This window comes from Melozone crissalis, unplaced genomic scaffold (assembly GCF_028551555.1).
Source record: "Melozone crissalis strain CALT ecotype California unplaced genomic scaffold, PUWL_Pcris_2 ptg000081l_1, whole genome shotgun sequence".
Lineage (NCBI taxonomy): Eukaryota > Metazoa > Chordata > Aves > Passeriformes > Passerellidae > Melozone > Melozone crissalis.
Window position 1 is genome coordinate 13,664,416 of NW_026535858.1, and position 18,833 is coordinate 13,683,248.

At 43.1% G+C, this 18,833-nt stretch overlaps 1 protein-coding gene across 3 annotated transcripts in view; it reads right to left on the reverse strand.

The window, feature by feature from the left end:
- ALK (ALK receptor tyrosine kinase) overlaps positions 1-18,833 on the reverse strand; it is a 307,502-nt gene that overhangs the window by 15,655 nt on the left and 273,014 nt on the right. The window contains exons 13-23 of one of the 3 annotated variants that reach the window (XM_054290348.1): positions 16,276-16,426; positions 13,788-13,919; positions 12,819-12,963; positions 11,971-12,033; positions 10,309-10,407; positions 9,470-9,622; positions 8,182-8,280; positions 6,286-6,472; positions 4,028-4,118; positions 3,086-3,150; positions 1,671-1,800 (exon numbers count right to left, since the gene is read on the reverse strand). In XM_054290348.1, the coding sequence (XP_054146323.1) occupies positions 1,671-1,800; positions 3,086-3,150; positions 4,028-4,118; positions 6,286-6,472; positions 8,182-8,280; positions 9,470-9,622; positions 10,309-10,407; positions 11,971-12,033; positions 12,819-12,963; positions 13,788-13,919; positions 16,276-16,426 (1,315 nt within the window). Of the gene's footprint in view, positions 1-1,670; positions 1,801-3,085; positions 3,151-4,027; positions 4,119-6,285; positions 6,473-8,181; positions 8,281-9,469; positions 9,623-10,308; positions 10,408-11,850; positions 12,034-12,818; positions 12,964-13,787; positions 13,920-16,275; positions 16,427-18,833 lie in introns of those variants that run through there. The other 2 variants (XM_054290347.1, XM_054290350.1) reach the window with 2 other exon arrangements.

Consider the following 18,833-nt stretch of genomic DNA (forward strand, 5'->3'; position numbering starts at 1 on the left):
AGAACTGTTATTCCTATTCCCATATCTTTGCCTGAGAACCTTTTAATTTCAAAATTAGAATAATTCAGAGGGAGGGGGGTTTATATTTTCCATTTCAGGGGAGGCTCCTACCTTCCTTAAGCAGACACCTGTCGTGTCAAACCAAGACGAGGAAAGAAAAGGAATGTGAAGGCAGAAAGAAATACAAAGGAAGCAATGGAGGGAACCATCAGCCTCTTCTGCCATGGGCTATCACAGGGGTTGCACAGAGCTATTGCTGACAAAAGCAGAAGTTGTGGTAAGGAAGAATTCATGACTGAGGTAGGGCCAAACAGAAAAAAACTCCTCAGATCAGAAGGCTCCCATGACTTCATCCTGTCAAGATTAAGGACAGTTTCATCTACAAAAGCAGCTGGCTCATTTTACTGCAAGTGGGTAAAAATTCCTGCTGTGCTGGACTAGTGTTCTTGGTAGTTCCTCACAAGATCTGTACCATCACTGAGCTGGCCTCCCTAATTTAAGCAGCCAAATCTCATCGTGTTTCACCTGCCCCTTCCCAGCCCTTGCACAGCCTGGCAGTTTTGAACAAAGGACTTACCTGCAGCATATCCTGTCTGTGCCATTTTACACTGCACTGGGTGAGAGTGGGGACCACACTGCAGAACATGAATTTCCCCATTCACCTACCATCAAGTTCAGCCCATTTCCAGAAGCATCTCTAGGTGCTTCAAAAAAACAACTTCTATTTATAAAGTCTGCTTGCTCAGATTTCACACTTTCCTTTCTGGGCGTTTAGCCTCCTTATCCAGGAAGGAGCCACTTTATTGCAACCTATTCAAGACTGCAGTGCTTCTGAGTCTCATAGACCATTTTATATGTCTGAAAACCACACCGCATGGAAAAAATAAAAAAGTTGATCTGTGTCCAGACGCCTCAAGGAAGAATCTTATTGATACCTGTTAGAGCAAATTTGTGTCTCTCTTGTACTAATAAAATGCAGCATTTTGTCCTCTGTCAAACTTAGAGACAAAATATGAAGCTGGGCCCAGCCTTAAACTTCAGCAATATCTGTGTGACTTTCTGACCCAGGGACTCAGAGAAAGCTTTATTCTTCTGAAATACTGAATTCTCTCTAGAAGTCATAATTTATTTCTTCCACATTTGTAGCTGACTGTCTCTTCCTATTGATGCTGATTTCAGTGGGGAAAATCTTTAAAACTCTGGACTTAAGATATTTTCTATTAAGTTGACAGCTCCAGGCTGGATTGTCTCCTTGCCTATGCCAAATTTGAACTGACAGATATCCACAGAAATGTATCTGATCAGCAGTTTAAATAACAGGTTTATATTTTTAATATTACTGGCTCAACATTTCCCCCCAGCCTGCCCCCAGCTGGTGAGGAGAAGGTAAGAGTTGAGTTTAACTTTTTTTTTTTAGACTTTGCTTTTGTTCTTTTTTTAGGCAATGTTATCTAGCAAAGTCCAGAGATGAGGCACCTCTGCATAGCCCCAGCAGCATCTGTTCCCTATCCTGCTGGCTCCTGCCTCCAGAGTGGTCTCACAACAACAGAAATTTTGTGACCATCTAAAATGCTGGGAAATAGCATCTGCATAGATGAGCTCTTTTCTAGCTAAGTGTTTTCCTCGTGGCAGCAGCCCCCTAAACAAACCACAATTTAGTCTTTCCTCACCGGTCTGGGCCGTGTCTCCCTCAGGAAGGATTTGAGGTCTCCCCCAGCCATGAGCTCCAGCAGGATGAAGCGGGGCAGGGCCTGCAGGCTCACCCCAATGCAGCGCACGATGTTCTGGTGGTTGAACTTGCTGTGGAGACAGGGACACACAGTTGGGGAGCAACTTTCACCCAAAAAGCACAGTAGCAGAAAACATTCAAGCCTTTTTGCTGCAGGGAACGTTTTTAGGTTTTTTTCCCCCCCATAAAATAACAAATCTCAAAGGTAGGGCAGCTGGATAAAGCTTAAGTACTACCCCCGCATTCTGTGTCTGTCTGGACAGTGTTGGGACAGACTGAGGTGGGGAAGCAGTGGCTTTTGGCTGCTTTTCCTCTCCCTGTCCTGTTTTCTGCATTCTTTTTGGGCTACAGCAAGACTTGTGGGGCATAGGAAGCAGAACATGTCTGATAACAGAGAAAATTCTGCTCTTAGTTTCCCCATCCAAGAGGCAGAAGTTGGGCTAGGGTAAAGTTCTTCTAAGTAACACACTGGCATGGGGATCCGCTTGTGGGGGATGTTTCTTGAGGCCATGTTAGTGTTCAAAAACACATAATCACAGAGCGATCATATGCGGTGCTTTTTATTAAGAGCTCTGGGAATCAGGGTATATTCAACCCAAATCTGACTCCGACCATACATCCAAAATGATCATGTTTTATACTCTATCGTTACATAACTTTCATGTTAATTATTAAACTTATATTGTTCTATTGTATACATAAATTTAGCCCCTCTCTGAATTTCCAACATAGTTTCTCACTATTCTTCTTATGGTTATATAATAATTACATTTAATTACTAAACAATCATCACATCTAACAATTATATAATTTATCATACTGCTTATGCAGGTGCAGTTGATCTGGGAAAGCACAAAGCCTAACATTTTAGATTCTATCTTCAACTTTTTCCAGGGTTCCACTATCAGTCAAGTCTCTAATACTTCCTTATCTCCCGACCTGTCAAATGTGATGGGACACACATCTGTGATTCAGACACTGACATATGACATGACAGCCCCATAAAGTCAAGGCCATCTGTTAGTTTTGACTAGCCAAACCCAAATTCCTAAGGTATGTTCTCCTCTCTAAGAGAAATAAAAAAAATCTTATCATCAATTTTAAAATCTTGACTTTAAATTTTTCACTTTGGGTAATGAAAACCAATGTGGATCCTTTTGAAAATTAAGCCTTTAATCATTTGGTGCCTCTTAATTTGTAAGAAGAACAGAAAAGGATGGCAATGTCTGTTCTATTTGTGCTAAAACTACTGCATAGATGTGCTGAGAGGACACCACCTATGAAGAACCTTTTTTTTCTTTATTTTGTGGAGCTTTGCAAGCCTACACAAGCGGTGTTGATGTGATTCATACACACCTAATAATGAGAGCTTCCATGAGGAAGTCGAGCTCATCTTGCTCTGAACACACTTCTGGCAATGTCTGGAAAAGAAAGAACAGGTTGACAAGGAGAAGATACTTCAACTTACAGATTAGAACACCTTGGCACTAACACTGTCTGCAGCAATCCTCCTTTGTCAAAAGAAAGCTCGCCCTAAGACAACCACTTGCTAAACTAGACTGTGAAGCCTGTTGAAAGGTAAATATCAGAACTCTTGGCCCATCAAGGCCATTGTCATCCTCCTCCCAGCAAAGGAAATAGCCCAGAGTGCACAGAGAAGTGTTCAACATATGGGACTCTGCTGTATAGAGGATGAGGAGTGAGGTCACAGCTCCTGAGTTCTCTGCAGTTCAGTGATCCTCCCTTCCTGCAAGACTGGGATTTGTAACCAGCAGCAGAACTGTGCTGCTATGTAATCTCTAAGAGGAAACAAGCCAGCTAGACTGCTGAAGGCCTGGAGAACTCTACCAGGATCTCTTAGGATTTAGCTTCACATCCAACCCACCCTGTAAGGGAGTGGTGAGATCCCTGGAAAACCAGCCACCTCCTACTTGCAGGGTCTTTGATGTATGTGCCAGCAGCTTTTGGCCCTGTGAAGACTTTTGGACAGATTACCAACCAGGTGTAGCATGGGGAGGATGGACAGAGGACAGATTTAGCTCTCATTCCTGCAGCCTACTGTGGCTCTGTGGGAAATCTTTGCCTATTTACTATTCACAGACCTCTTTTAGTAGTCTCACATACCCATATCCTACAAGCTGTGATGGATTTAAGTGTTGCAACAGAGCAGCAATATTTCTAGCCACGTCCTTCAGGACTTATAGCAACGCTTCACTCATCTTCATTGTTACAATGCATTGGGACTCTTGGGTGAAAAGTGCATGAAACCATCATGATAACTCATTCACTGTCACTTACTTTCACAGCCACCTGCAAGGGAGTGGGGTCGCTGGGGATCCCTGTCACCTGACCTTCATATACCTCACCAAAGGCTCCGTGGCCCAAACCCCTGGACAGACCAGAGAAGACAAGAAGGTTTTACTACAGAGAACACACATTATAACACTGTGGACACAGCTCACAGGCTCACGATTTTCACGGCAGTGTAACAGGGAGAAGTGGATATTGACATAATGATCTCACCAGACCTTGGTGAGGTTGTTCATGAACCTACATTTTATTTAATTGGAAGGGAAAGCAGTCCATGGAAGTGAACATTCCCCGCTGAAATCGAGCTGCTGGCATTGCAGCACGTAACAGAGAGCACTCATCTATGGCTTTGGTATCAGTGCTCAGTGGTGGGTGCTCCAAAACAGATCAATAAAGACAGGCCTTTAGTCTTGATATTTACACACCCTAAACACATTAACAGTTCCCCTGATATTTCTGCATCACCATTAAACAAAACATTGAGCAAGAAACTAGGAGGCACAATGATTCTCAAAAGACTTGAATTCTACAGCAAATAACTTTTCCTGACTTATTGTGTGATTCTGGGCAAGTACCTTAGCCAGTAAATGGTGATGACAGTGCTTTGTAAAGCACTCAGCTCTAAGAATTTGTGCTGAGAATCGTTTCTGGCAGTGATCATGTTATGAAATGTACAGTTTTATTTCTGAATAAGATTACAAGAAAAAGAGAAAGGAATAAGGGTAATCACACAATAGATCCTGTTCCATGCCCTTGTGATACAGATTTTGCACACCTGTCTATTCAGTCCTCACTCTCTTAACCTTAAGTCAACTGGTACAACAACAGCTATTTCACATCAGTGGCCAGTCACAATGACATGGTGAAATATAGCAGGGAATGAGGCTGCACCCCAAATCCTGAGTCCCTCTTAACCCTGCATGGGCTGCACTTTGGGCAGTAGCATTTCCAGCCTCTAAGAGGCATTCCTGCATCTCAGTTGGGTAAAAGGCTGCATGCGCTCTCCTGTTAGAGCCAGGTCTGGGCTGAGGGCTGCATTGATTCTGTTCTCTGCTGCATCAGTGGATTGCTTTTGCATGGGCTGCTGCCCTCCTGTCCATAGGAACAAGGAGGAACAATCAGCTCCGTTGTTCATAAGCTCTGTCTGTAGTTTTGCCAGGATAGAACCAGTCTGGGCAGTGAAACCACACTGAGGATTCATGTTGCCTGTGACTCAACCACTTTGTGTAATAACATTTTGTAGGTATCAGCTTGAGACACCATTCTTGGCTCTGCCTGACCAACCTATTACAAACTGAGCGGATAAGCCAGATCTTTACAGCTCATAACTCATCCTCCTTCCAAAAAGTCCACTTTCCCTTCCCTTGTCAATTCCCAGCTGTATCCTCTGCTGTCTATTTGCCACACTTCAAAAATCCTTACAAAGTCCAAGTGACAAAGGGAGCAGCAGCACAGGGTACACTGGAAACCTTGAGGTGCAGTCCAGCAAGATGTGCAGGTAAGAAGGAATGAGATAAGGGACAGCAAAACATTGCAGACTGCATAGACTGCATAGACTGCGCTGACCATAATTTTTTTCCAGCACCTTAAGCTTCCCAATTTCCCAAGGACTCCTGCTTCCACTTTTTATTTTTTTGTGTAACACTGCATGGTACTAGGGTACTGTCACATTCACAGGTATCCTGCAGTAGAGCAAAGTGTGGAAGAACTCCGAATTTTCAAGTTTTTCTTAGGAGACACTTTAAAGCTTTTCAGAAGTTCTCATCTAGACGTGATTATCTTGCTGGCTTTATATCCCTGTCTTTTTAATACTGTCTGGCATTTTTAAATCCATTCCTTTCCTTGCTATTGCACTTAAGGATGTCATTGTCTTTACCAAAGACCCCATCAAAGATTTTAAAGAGCCTTCTACAAGCTTCAGCCATCCCAGAATTTCATCAGCTCATGGCAATGGGTCATTCACTGCATAGTCTGTAAAAGATGTAACTAAATTACTGGTGATGACTATTCAGTTCTCCTCACAATCCCAGGAGATGAACACTGCACTTGCAGAAAGTCAAGGTGAATGCCAAAATCTAGTCCCCTCCACATGAGCCTAACTACTGCAGCTGTATATTTTATGGAAAGGAGTCTGGACCTAAAAGTGCACAAGAATTTGCACAGAGCTGTGTGTTCACACCTCTCTAGGAGAGCTGGGACATGTGGGTGTACAACGTGAAGGGTGGGGAAGGCAAAGATGGATTTACCGGATGAGGGAGATGTTTTTTCGAGGCACCTCTTTAAGGTCACTAATGGAGGTGGTTTTTCCTGCAAAGCAGTAGTTGGGGTTGTAGTCTGTCATGATGGTGGAGGTTCGCAGCTTGCTCAGTTTGTACTCTGGGCTCTGCAGCTCCATCTGCATGGCTTGCAGCTCCTGGTGCTTGCGGCGATACACTAAACAGGAGAACACAGTTAACCACAGCCAGAGACTGGAGGTGGGACAGCCCTTCTCACTGGGACTCACTGTGCTGTGGCCAGACTTCAGGGAATCAAACCAGCCAGTGACACTGACATGTTTCTGTACATCAAATAATTACAGATAGAAAATGGGATCTGAAGATATCCGGGAACCTTTGATTTACACATCTTACAAAGAAACAGGCTTGCTCATGGACTGTCAGGAAAGAGTAAAATGAATTTCACTTGGAGAGATCTCAGAGTTCTGATGTTGTTTTAATGCTCTATTTAGTTTAACCAGACCTTCCAAATACAAGTCCAGTTTGAAACTTGTGGGAGGTGGGGTATAACTGACTTTCCTAAATCACACAGAAGTGACTAAAGTCTGAAATTAATTATTGCATCATATTGTTCAAAATGGATAGCCTAAGCTGTTTCCCCAGAATAACACATTGTACATAGAAAAATAGCCAATTTTCCAAAACTTCCTCTGTTTCTAAACAAGAGAGTAGGAGCACATTTGAAGTCAGTTTATGATATGTTATATTCCTTGCATCACTTCACTGATGCTTCTGCAACAACATTTAAAACCACACGTTGAAAATATCCTGAGGATATTCCTTGAAATAGTAACTGATATTGCAGGATTTTTTCCAAAAGAAGATGACAATCAGGAGCAGGTTAAATCACTATTGATTTCTGTGGGAGCTGGATGGAGCCCAAAGACTGTGACGGCAACAGTTATTGCATCTTCTCCAGCAGATGTTGCTCAGGGGAAAAATTGAAGGGGTAAACATGCACTTGCAAAGGCAGATGGATGTAATGACCTATCCACAAACCCTGCCTATCCTCCATTTTCCTCCTCATTGCCTTTGCTTTGATTTTTTAAATCGTTGCCCTTTCCTGAGATGGAAATGATAGGCTCGTTGGATGGAAAGAGGATTACTCTTCCACTCCTGAGGAGTACTTAGTCATTGTAAAAAGGCACTGTCAGGGCAGAAATCACAGACATAGGACCATGTGCATGCAACTGATAATTCCTGAAATTCTTAAAACCGAAACAGCTGTGCAGATCTAATTTCCTGCTCTTGGTTCATCCCTCTCCTTCCCCAGACCACACACAGTGTGGACAAAGAAAGGTGGCAAAGCTGTGGTTTGAATCCCTGACTCCTTTTCATTGATTCAGATCTATTCTGCTTGCATCAAATGCAGGTGAGCGAGTGTTTAAAATAAGAACATGAAAAGGTGAAAAATACCTTTTAGAATTTCAAGAAAAAATTCCAAGAATACCCACATCATACCCACATCATATTAAGGAGCAGTTTGTGAAAGGGGAACCTATGTGAGTTTAAGCTTAAAATGTCATACATTAAGAGGTGAAATCTGTACATATGCACACAAATAAAGAAGCTTTTAGGCATTAAACAGAACCAGATCTCACAAAACCACAAGCAGCTGTGTTCTGGCAGCTACACAGTACAACACAAAAAACACCATCTCTTTTGAGATGCAGTCAGTAACTGAAGCCTCCTTGACTTGGTCATTGTGGTTAGAAACAACTACAGAAATCTGAAGATGTGTGTGGGAAGGTGTCCTTAAATACAGCAGTAGCTCAAAACCTGAATCCTTTTGCCTCTCAGGGCCCAATTATCCCTAGCTCAGATCCAGCCCTCATACGAAAATATCTTTTGCAGAGAAACACTCACCTATCATGATTCCTGAAAAAGCCAAAATTAAAGCAGCCACCAATGCTGAAGTCACTACAGACAAGACCAAAGAGAAAGGGAGACGAACCACTGGCTCAGCTGCAACAGAAAGAAGGAATTACACATTTGAAATTATCTTCCAGGAGCCACTTCTTTGCTGCCAGATTTTTTTCTGCTCTTCTTTCCATTTACTCATCTCCTGCTCCAATAGTGTAGGAGCAACCTCTGGCATGACCAGTTCTCAGGATCTATGACTTCTCATACCTCATTGTTTCACTTTCCTCAATTAATATCATGTCATTAAAACAGATGGTTCACTATCAATGAATTAACATGTGAACTCCCTGGGTGGGAAAACAAGACCATTAAAAACAGGGGCAGGAGGTTGTGGGGGTGAAAAGAACATTACATTGTTTGGGTTAAAGTGCTGCTATCAATGCCAAATCACAGCAAAAGCAGGAGGAGGACTGCAATATTTCATCTCCTAAATGCATGTAATCCAAGCAGAAAAACCTGATAACAGTGTGGTGAAGCTGCATCCTCATGTGGGATCATGCTATTAAGGTTTACTTCACCTTGACAAAATGACCATACTTTTTACCCATCTTACAGGCAGGAATGGTAAAAACACAACAATTTTCTGATGCCAGTGACAAGCTGAAAGCAGGATCCCAAACCCCTGGGGTCACCTGCTCTAAATGCTGCACAAGAATAGGAAGCAAACTCAGTAATGGAGCACTGAGCACCTGGTATTGAAAGAAAGGCAAGTATTTAGTTTTATTTACTGTATTTATTTTTTCTCAGAGAAATCTTGCACAGAATTTCTCACAGTTTCTGAACTTTTACTTTCAATGCCCAATTCCTCAGGAATCATATTTTCCTTCACTTTGCCTTTGGTTTTTTTGGTTCTTTAAAGAACTGGTCTGAAATTTAAGTTCAGCTGGAAAATTCTTTCAGCGAGCAAACTTTTAGGATTTCAGAGCAGACTCTGAACACCAGCACAAGCAGACACAAAATTTGACTGCTCAGATCTGCCCAGGATGCCAAACACATACTGTAGAGCAAAGCAGCACTGCTGCTCAGTGCCCCAGTCCTGACCATTGCTGAGGCTACATCCTGGCAAAACAGCTCTGCAGCATACACCAGCAGGAAAGAAAGTAACATTCTACTGCAGGCAGGTTTAAGAAAGATTAGACAGCACTTTCAGGATGTCTTACAGTCCAAACCAGAGCCTTTGGCCACACATTTTCTGTCCCACATGTTAGCAGTTCCCCACACACCTACTTACCTGTGCAAGACACACCATCCTCTGCCAACTCTGTGCCTGGCTCACAAAAGCAAATGACTTTTTGAGTCTCAAGATCAACATGGCACTCGTCCATCTCACAGTGACTGCAGTTAAGGTGCAGCCTAATTTCCACCTCTCCGTGCCCCTCTGTCACTAAGGAGTGGATGAAGAAGCTCAGTTAATTACTGTAAAGACCATTCTTATAATTTCCTTGGGTTCACCCTTTTCTTTCCTGGATTTAGTCCCTCCAAGATCAATCACTGTAATATCTTCAAAACTTTCTGGCTGAATCCACCAGGCCAGAGTGCATCTGCATTTGAAAAGACTTCTGACTGTTCTAAAGGAAACTTCTGTTTTTTTAAAAAACAAGTAGATTTTTTTTTGTTGTTTTTTGAACACATTGCAAACATATTAAAGACACTGACTTCTGGGAAAACACAGGTTGGAGTTGCAGTATTTATCACTCCCATGCACTGCTGGGCAGCACCTAGATATTTTACCAAGGGATGCTCTAAGGAATTTGCTTGCTGGTGAATAATCAGATGTTTTGTCTGTTTCTTTCCTAAAGTATCTGAGCTATGAGGTTCTGTTATCACTTTCCTTGCCCAAAATTATTCTGTAGCCTGGTAGTCTGTACTGCTGGGAGTGTTTCCTAATAGGCTTGATGCTTCCTCTCCTTGTTTTTTTCCTGCTACTTCTGTCTGCTTTCTGCTGCATTTTATATAATTTTTGCCTCCTCATGTTCATGACACTGAGCTGTACCCCAAAAGGTTGTAAGGGGTCCTACTATTTTTAAACTTAAATAAGCCCACGAGAAGACCTCTGACCAGTATGAATACCTTTAAGTGCTGGAGTGTATAAAGTACCAATTGGATTAATAAAGGACACACCATCCTCCCCATCCATCTCTGGGTCATTGTCCACTGCAGCATTGCCACCTATGTCAAACCAGAGGTTACCTTAACAGACTGAGGCTCATAAAACAATAAAACACAGATAAACATGGCAACATGCATGAATTCAGCATATTTAGGGAGGCATCCAAATGAAAAAAGAGAAAAAATTAAAGCATTTAATATATAGGGAATATTTAGCAAGTTGTGGTGTGAACTTCTGGACTTTAGAACTTCAATTTAATAATGAAGTTTGTGACAATTATTATCAGTCACTTAGCTCTGTTTAGGTAGACTGTTCCAAACTAAGGCACAAACTTCCTCTTTAACCATTTGGATGCTGTGAAACACACAAGCCCCTGTTAAAATTTATGTAGCCAGGAGACTGGAAAGCACCAGTACTCCAGGGCTGAGTTAGTACCCTTGCTGATCAAGGCATGGACTGTGTCAGCAGAGGGAATGGATAACCTGGTATCCTTCCTCTCCTTTGCCCCCTGAAAGCAGGGTAGTCCACCAGGAGTAGGGACTGAAGGAATTTATGAGTTGCTCATTTCTGCTTGAGCACATGGAACATACCAGAAGCAAAGTATGGGCAATAGATAACAAATATTAGAAATATATATATTTTGTACTTCAAGCATGCAACGATTCCCCCACCCGACCCAAAAATAGCCTTTTCCCTTTAATTGTCTTCAGTGAAATAAAAAAAAAAATCATGTGAGTCATTCTGTTGGAAAAAAGAAGCATTACACAGGAACATTGGTACAAAACATGCACTTAATCATTAAAAGTCATTACTTCCTCTCAAGATTTCTAGTCTACCATATACTTAATTTAAGCTGTGGAGAACCAGAGGTTAAAGAGTCCACCACAGTGCAGATGGCTGCAGAAACTATGTGGCCCAGGAGACTATGGGTTAGTAGAGATCTTGAATCTGGCCCACACCACTTGTAATCAACATAATGCCATCTGACAGCTGCCCTGAGACACAGAGGCACGTGAAATGAGCTCCTTGTTGACTGAAGTCATATTAAGAGGGGTGCTGGCTGGCAGCCTGAGCCTCTGCCCCCAGAGACCACCTGTGCAGCACCAAGGCAGGGCAGAAGCTGCCTCCATCCCCTGGCATAAAGCCTGGCTGCCAGTCCCCAGGACCAAAGTCCTCCAAACACAGGTGCTGGCAACGGGAGCACATTGCTGTGACTCCTCCTGCTCCAGCACTGTGACCCCAACATGAGAAGCTCAGGAACCACAGCAGGATTTTAATGTCACATTTTGCAGAGCACAAAGCCAGGGCTGCAGCTCAAGGACTGGCCTCTGCCTCTTTGCTCAAAGCCTCAATGAGTTCATCTAGTGCTAAAAAGGCAACACACAGACATACTAGTACATAACAGTCAAATATGCTAGCTACAGGAGAGTTATTATCAGCATTTTGCTGAGCATTAGCACTAAAGGAGGGGAAGGGACACCTTGAACACGAAGCCACTTTACCTATATATCCTCCGCCTCCTCCACCTGAGGAGCACCCCCCTCCACCCCCTCCGAAACCCCCTCTTGTCTCCCACCCCCACTTCTTCATGGCCTGGGGGCAGGATCTTCCTCCAGTAGCACCTTCCAGCAGGGATTTTCCTGACCACAGGAAGGAAGTGTTATCATTCCAGCCACCTCCACCACCTGCAGTTGAGAGAAGAGAAAAGGCACAGCCAGGGGTTACTTTTTGTGTAAAAAACACTGGAGGGATCTGCAGGATGAGCATCCATTCAGAACACCTCAGCTGTAAGCCATCATCTGCACCTCTTTTCACCTACCATACATGCAAGGACAAATATTTTCTATAGAAAAGGTAAAAAGATATTCCTACCTACTCTCCAACAACTTCCTTCTGGTTTTCAGAGCCTTCCCCTTTTCTTTGACTAAAACACTCTTGAAATAAACCAATGCCAATTCTAAAGTGGAAAAAACTGAATTTATTGTAAGGGGTGTGAAAACATTTCCCACTCCTACTCTCCACACCTCATACCAGTGATTCACTTTCAGCTCTGCTGCTTGTTCAGTCCAAGGTCTCTGCACAGACACTTCTAGACATGGTGCAATTATTCTCTTTCTGCATAAGCCAGAGAAACTCTGAGTAAGTCCACACAGCACAAAACAGTGCAGAGACCAGGGCAGTCTCACTGGCACTGCAAACTCCCACATCAAAAACCAAGCAACTTTGTTTATGAGAGGTACTGCATTATTTTGGGAGAATGTAGCCATTGTTATGGCTATACCATCTCTGAAACCCTTATTTATCCCAAGTATCCAGCACTGTGGGTACCTTCTATTTGCATCTGTAATAACCCACTGTGCCCCCTGAACTGTATTTTCATGAGTTTTGCCTCACCTTCTTGTGAGGAGGAGAAATCTGGGAGTACCACATAGTCACAAAGGTTTTCTTAAAAAGAATAAACTCTCCTTACCTGCAGCTCCTGAATTTCCATTCAACCCTGGAATAGAGGAATCATTCTCCAGTCTTTCTGGATGAAATGTGTCCGTTTTGGCCCTGTAGGCCCTGCCACCACCCCCTGCTGCAATTATCAAGGGGACCGGCTCTCCGTTCTCCATCTTAACAAATTCAGAAATAAAGGCAATGTTCAAACTGAGTCAGACATGGAAATGGAATTTCAGCCTCATCATAGTTACTGCATGCTGCATCAAGCAGGCATCTAGGGCTGCTCAGCACTGCACACTGTCATTGCATTATTTATGTACCCACACCCAGAAAATTAATGAATAGAAAATTAAAGAATAGTCCTACCAAGTTCTGCTACAGGAAACAGCAGTGTCAGTAGCTCTATGAATTATATCTACCATAGTGATGGCTCTTAGAAAGCCCGTAATGCCCTGTGTGCTGACTCTTATCAAATGAAACAGCTAAGGAGCACTGCTCTGCACAGTGTCTCCCCTGAGACCAGTATTTGGAATGAATATTGTCTCAGCTAGCACAGGACAGGAACCATCAGAGGTCCACAGCTACAGGACTGCCAGCAGAAAACATACAGGCCATCCTCAGCTTTCCTTGTCAGGCTAAATGTATAGCTGATGTCTCACATTCTACAAGGCCAGAGGTGAATGAAGTCCTGCAGAATTTGCCCTTTGCTGTAGAACTGTGCTTCAGCATCTCAGTTTTTATTGAAAAAAGACTCAAACCAGCCCAGCTGAACCCATTATGTTTGCAAAGGATACTTCAAGCCACTGTAACAAGTGTGGCCATATTAAATAGCAATTCAAAGATGTGTGAAGGGCCAACCCACATCCCTGCATCTCTCAAGTGGAAATTAAGGATACCCAGAGGTCACTCTCTGGACCCTCTCCCTGAGGTGCATAAGGGATTTTTCAGAGGCAGGATGTGTGGATGCTGAAGGTGCCTGGGGACTGTGTTTCCATACCTTAAATATGTAAGTGGCACCGCCCCCACCACCACCTCCTCCTGCCCATTCATTGACACTTCGGTTCACACGAATCTCTTCTTCAATCACGTTGTTCTCTCCAATGCAGACCTTCTGGATAACATCATTTGTCTGCAAACAGAAGATCAAGTCTGAATTCAGGTAAGAAACCTCCACTCCCTTGTATACACAGAGGCCTCATGAACACTTTCAAAGGATTCATGAACCCTTTGAGGCCCCAAAGGCCTCATGAACCCTTCACCATCCCACAGCAAGATGGTGGGGACACCATCCCGTCCTCCAGTGAAACCACATGACCAGAACCAAATGAAAGCTCTTCTAGAAGAATCTGGCTTTTTGCCTCAACCTTCACCAGAAGAATTTGTTGCCATTTAAATGGAATTATTTTCAAGCAAGCTCAGTGCTGATACCTATTATCACGTAATACACCTCCATAAGCTTTTAACTTACAAAATGTAGCAGAATTTGCTGCAAATATTTCCCAGCACTAACAGTCTGTATTTCACAAGAGGAGGACAGGAGTAATTTGGCAAGGATGTGTTTGTCCTGTGTCACACTACAGCCAAATGACAGAGAACCCAAGTTTGTTTACCTCATTTCCTTTTGGTTGGGCCAAGCAGCCCCTGTGCATCTCTGATGATCTTAGCAGCAATTTTACTGCAACTACCAATGCCTACCAAAAGAGCAGCAATCCCACCTTTTACTGCAATGTTCCCCTGATGTTAATGACAATACCTCACTAAAAAACCTCCACATTTTCTACTTAGCATTTTTCCCTTCCATCAATTATCATTGAACACAGTGAACTTTCTGCATTAGACAAATCCCCGAATTCACTAACTGATTTCAATCACAACATTAAACCACCATTTATACCTACTTCAGGACTATGACCTAACTACTGTTTTGGCTTAAGACTGGAGCACTAAAGTGCATGACTAGCAGGACCCTGCTGTGATCATTTTCAAGTTTCAAACTTTGCTTCTAGCCTATTTTACTTCACAGGTTTTGTCTCAGTAACACTATCTTGTTATATTGCACATATAATGCACACTGAACTTACTAAACCAACAACAATTTTAGGGGAAAATGCACAAACATTTGTTATAGTGGGATTGACCTTCTGCTTCCTTCTACTTTCATGTGTGTGTTTTCTTTTGGACAAAGAACCTGATAAAAGCATATTCAAATTACAAATTATTCTGCTCACCACACAACATATTCTAAGTTGTGCTAGAGAATGAGTGGCATCCCTTTTGTGCACAGACTTGCCTAAAGAACTAACAGTCCTCCTTTCCTTGTTTTTTCCCTCTCCTTAATTGATTTGGAGTTGGGTGGGAATGATTAATAAAATGACAAAGTCAATGACCCAAAGGAACCACTAGATTACAAAAAAAATAATCCTTCATGGCAAAGACATAACTGATTACAATCCAATCTAGTAAAAGTCCCCTCTACAAGTCAATGCAATCTCTTTGCCTCAATGAAAGAATTACATTAGCACTCAATAAATTCTCACTAAGATTACAGTGGCCTGCAATTTAATGAGTCCATATATTACCCTCAGCTGGAACTTCCTAGTTAAAGAGGCTGGATGGACGTTTGAGTTAGGCCATTTCTCATTTCAAAAAGGCTTTATATTAATGGTTTGTTTGTAGAAATGTGTAATTCTAGTTTGAACATTATTTACTTCAGCAGCCAGCCTTGAGAACCCCTTTTACTTGTCCATATCCTTCAACCTTTCTCTGCTCTAACAGACTGCTAAGCTTTCATCTCTTGGATGCCAGCCATTATCAGCTGAGAAATGCACATCACTTAAATGTCCAGCTCAAATCTGTAGGTGAAATTTCATCAGAAAATGCTTAGTTTGCTCCAGGAGTGTCCTATTCCCACATCCTCCTCCAAAGAATTCTTAACAATTAATAAACTTCTGTACATGCAAATAGTGCCCATCTTTCTGTCAAGACATTTGCAGCAAGGGTTGGTTAGTAACATAAAAATCAGGACTGACCCAACCATGATTGATTTGTCTTTCCTATTCCCCTATGGAGGATAACCAAGCAGGCCCTGTGACATGGGTATCTCCAGAGGTGCAGAGCATATGAAAATGGCAGGGCTGGGCTCAATAGTGGAACAAGGGCAAAACCCTGCAAAATCAGCCTTGAAGACTGATCTCCAGAGGAATGGAAGGCAGGGTTGTCTTTTGTTTCCAAACCCATACAGGTGATCTGAGATACTCAGACCTGTCAGGAACCTGTTGTGTATTATCAATGGGGCCCAAATGTTGAAAAGAAGCAAGCACAGGGACATGGTGCTTCATGTTCTCATGCTCTCCCAGTAAACCTGTACCTATTTCTTGACTCCTACAGCCCCAAATCCCTTGAGGACAATGTTTTTCTGTGTGAAAAGACGAAACTCCATGGATTAGTAGAAGGGATGAAGGCAAAACAGAAAGGCAATTACTTACACTAGGACAAGCATCTTCTCCTTGCTGTCCCACCAAGATATAGAGTGTATCATCCTTCTGGAGGTCAAAAATTCCCAGCACAGACACTCCGTGGGACCGCACCATGGTGTTCTTCCCTCCTTTCCCACCTGCAGCTCCATAGCCTGAGATGCTGCAGGAAAAAGAAAACAAGAGGCTGCTACCTTGCTTGTCCCAGGCAGGTGGAAGGAGGCACAAACCCCTTCGTGCACTGAGCATTTTGCACACCTGAGCATTTTGCACACCTGAGCATTTTGCATGGTGTCACAAAGCTGAGCTCTGAAGACCTGACATTCTAAATAAACCCAAACCCAAAGCCTGAAGACTGATTTTCTGCTCCGTTTGAATCTGTGAGCTTGGGTAGTTACAAAACAGATTCTTTCACATTGATTATTGGGCAAACACAGCTGAGAACAGAGTGAGCAAGCCCTTACAGTTTCCAGCTTTAATATATGAAACACATCTTGTTTCCCAGAAGGCACATCCTTGAGAAGTTTGCAGCAAGGAAGAGAAAGAACAGAAGCAGGAGAGCTGGTGAAACCAGGACATATGGCTAAAGAGAACATTAAGCATGAGATTGACAGAGGGAGATTTGAGAAAGCAGACAGCATAACTGGTCCTGGTAGCATGGACCAGATGGAAAACAGCTCTCCTATTCCCAGGACCAGAGGAATACAGAAAGAAAAGTAGATGGAGATGACACTACCTGCAGTAAACAAGGAAGGCAAAAGCCCCCTGGCCAAGCTCATGGTGATCAGGATCATCTCCCTGTCTCCAGCCAGGAGCGGGCAGGTTACACACAGGCTGCTGCAGCCTCAGTTAAGGCTCTGGGATTTTTATTTCAAGATTCACAGGTGCTTGCTGTTGCTGCTGTACCCGAAGATGTGGCTGGAACACGGTATTTCTCATCTCCTCCCTCTCCCTTTCTAACAATGGACATACTTAAAGCAACTTTTAGCAAAGGATCTTAAAGCACTTTTAAAAAACCATGGTAAAACACACATTTCTGAAACAAAACACTCAACTTTCTGAGCAGGTGAATGATGGTACAGCAACCCAGTTTACATCTGAAATAAGCAGGTAATTCTCCACTGACATTAGTAGCATTCCATGTGCTTCTGTGAGAGCAAAATTCCACCTGGAGCACGTAACCAGAGACTGCAGAACTCAGAAATGGCTCTAGGCTTCCTACCAGGCACAGCATAGGTGCTCTGCTTCAACACCTCCTTTCCTCCAGCACCTGGCTGCTCTCTGCCCAGCACAGTCCTGCCTGCAAACAGGCAGTGTCTCATAAAGCATATTAGATCCTGGCAATGTGACATGATTATGTACATGCCACTGCTGATAACCAAAGCAATCAGTCCTCAGTTAGGCTGTACCAGAGCCAGCAGAAAAAGTGATGGACACAGCGCTGGACCACCCTGAACAGATGCTGCATGAATCTGAAAGCTGAGTTGATTCACTGAAGGATTTTGCAATGGCTAATGAGGTGCACTACCAGGCACAGCAAGCTGGCAGGGCTAATTGGCTGCCAATAGGGGCCATACTTTTCCATGTAAGAACAGATTTTGCATACAAGCAGTGATATCAGAAAGCTCAGGAAACCCAGTCTGGCCTCACCCAAAGGCTGAAGACAAATAAAACCCAGTATATTCAGGTGGAAGTCATTCCCTATTCAAAACAGGTGTCACTATTTAAACAATTAACTTGACTCCAGACCTTAAGAGGATCCTTTTCATTGGCAACACTTTTCTTTTACAGGAGGAAGGAAGCCATTTAACCACATTGGCCCTGAAGAAAGGTTCAGCCCATTCAGAGCAAGAACACAGAGTACCTCCCACTGCCTTCCTCCTTTTCTTTTGCTACGACACTTGTGGGATCTGGAAAAGAAGCCCACACCTTCAGGAAGGGTCAGGATGTGCAGAGTGCAAACCAGGGCTGGAGAAAAACACATCCAGGTTATGGGAAACACTGGAGCTAGTCTTGAGAGTATGAGAAAATGCTGTGCCTAGCCTGGCTGACTCAGAATGACACCTTTTTGCACACCACTGGGCTGTGTTCTTGTGCCACCTTACAAAAGGAACGATAGAGAAGAGAGGACAGTGGAAGTGATCACAAATGAGGCACTCAGCAAAATGGACCTAAACCTCTTCCTTTAAAAATGGAAAGAAGTAGGTTATGTGTAATTTGTTACAGCCAACTTCTCTCATACTTGGTCATGAGACTGAGATGACCTGACCTTCTGAATGCTTAGAAGGAGATCTGAAACAAAAAATATTCTTTTATAATGTTTAGCTTCATTGTTACACAATATGAAGTCCCATGAGAGTGAACCAGAGCATGTAAAAGCTCCAGTTTTCAAACGTGGGCACTACAGTGTGTGGCAGCCTACCCAGACCTTCAGAGATGGGGTTTCCTGGGTGTGCTTGGTTTGTGCAAAATTGAGCTGTCTGTATTTTAATAACGCATATTCTGCCTCATGTTCACAAAATCAATATCCTTCCTGAGCAATTACCAGGAGTGTACATTACACAGTGTAA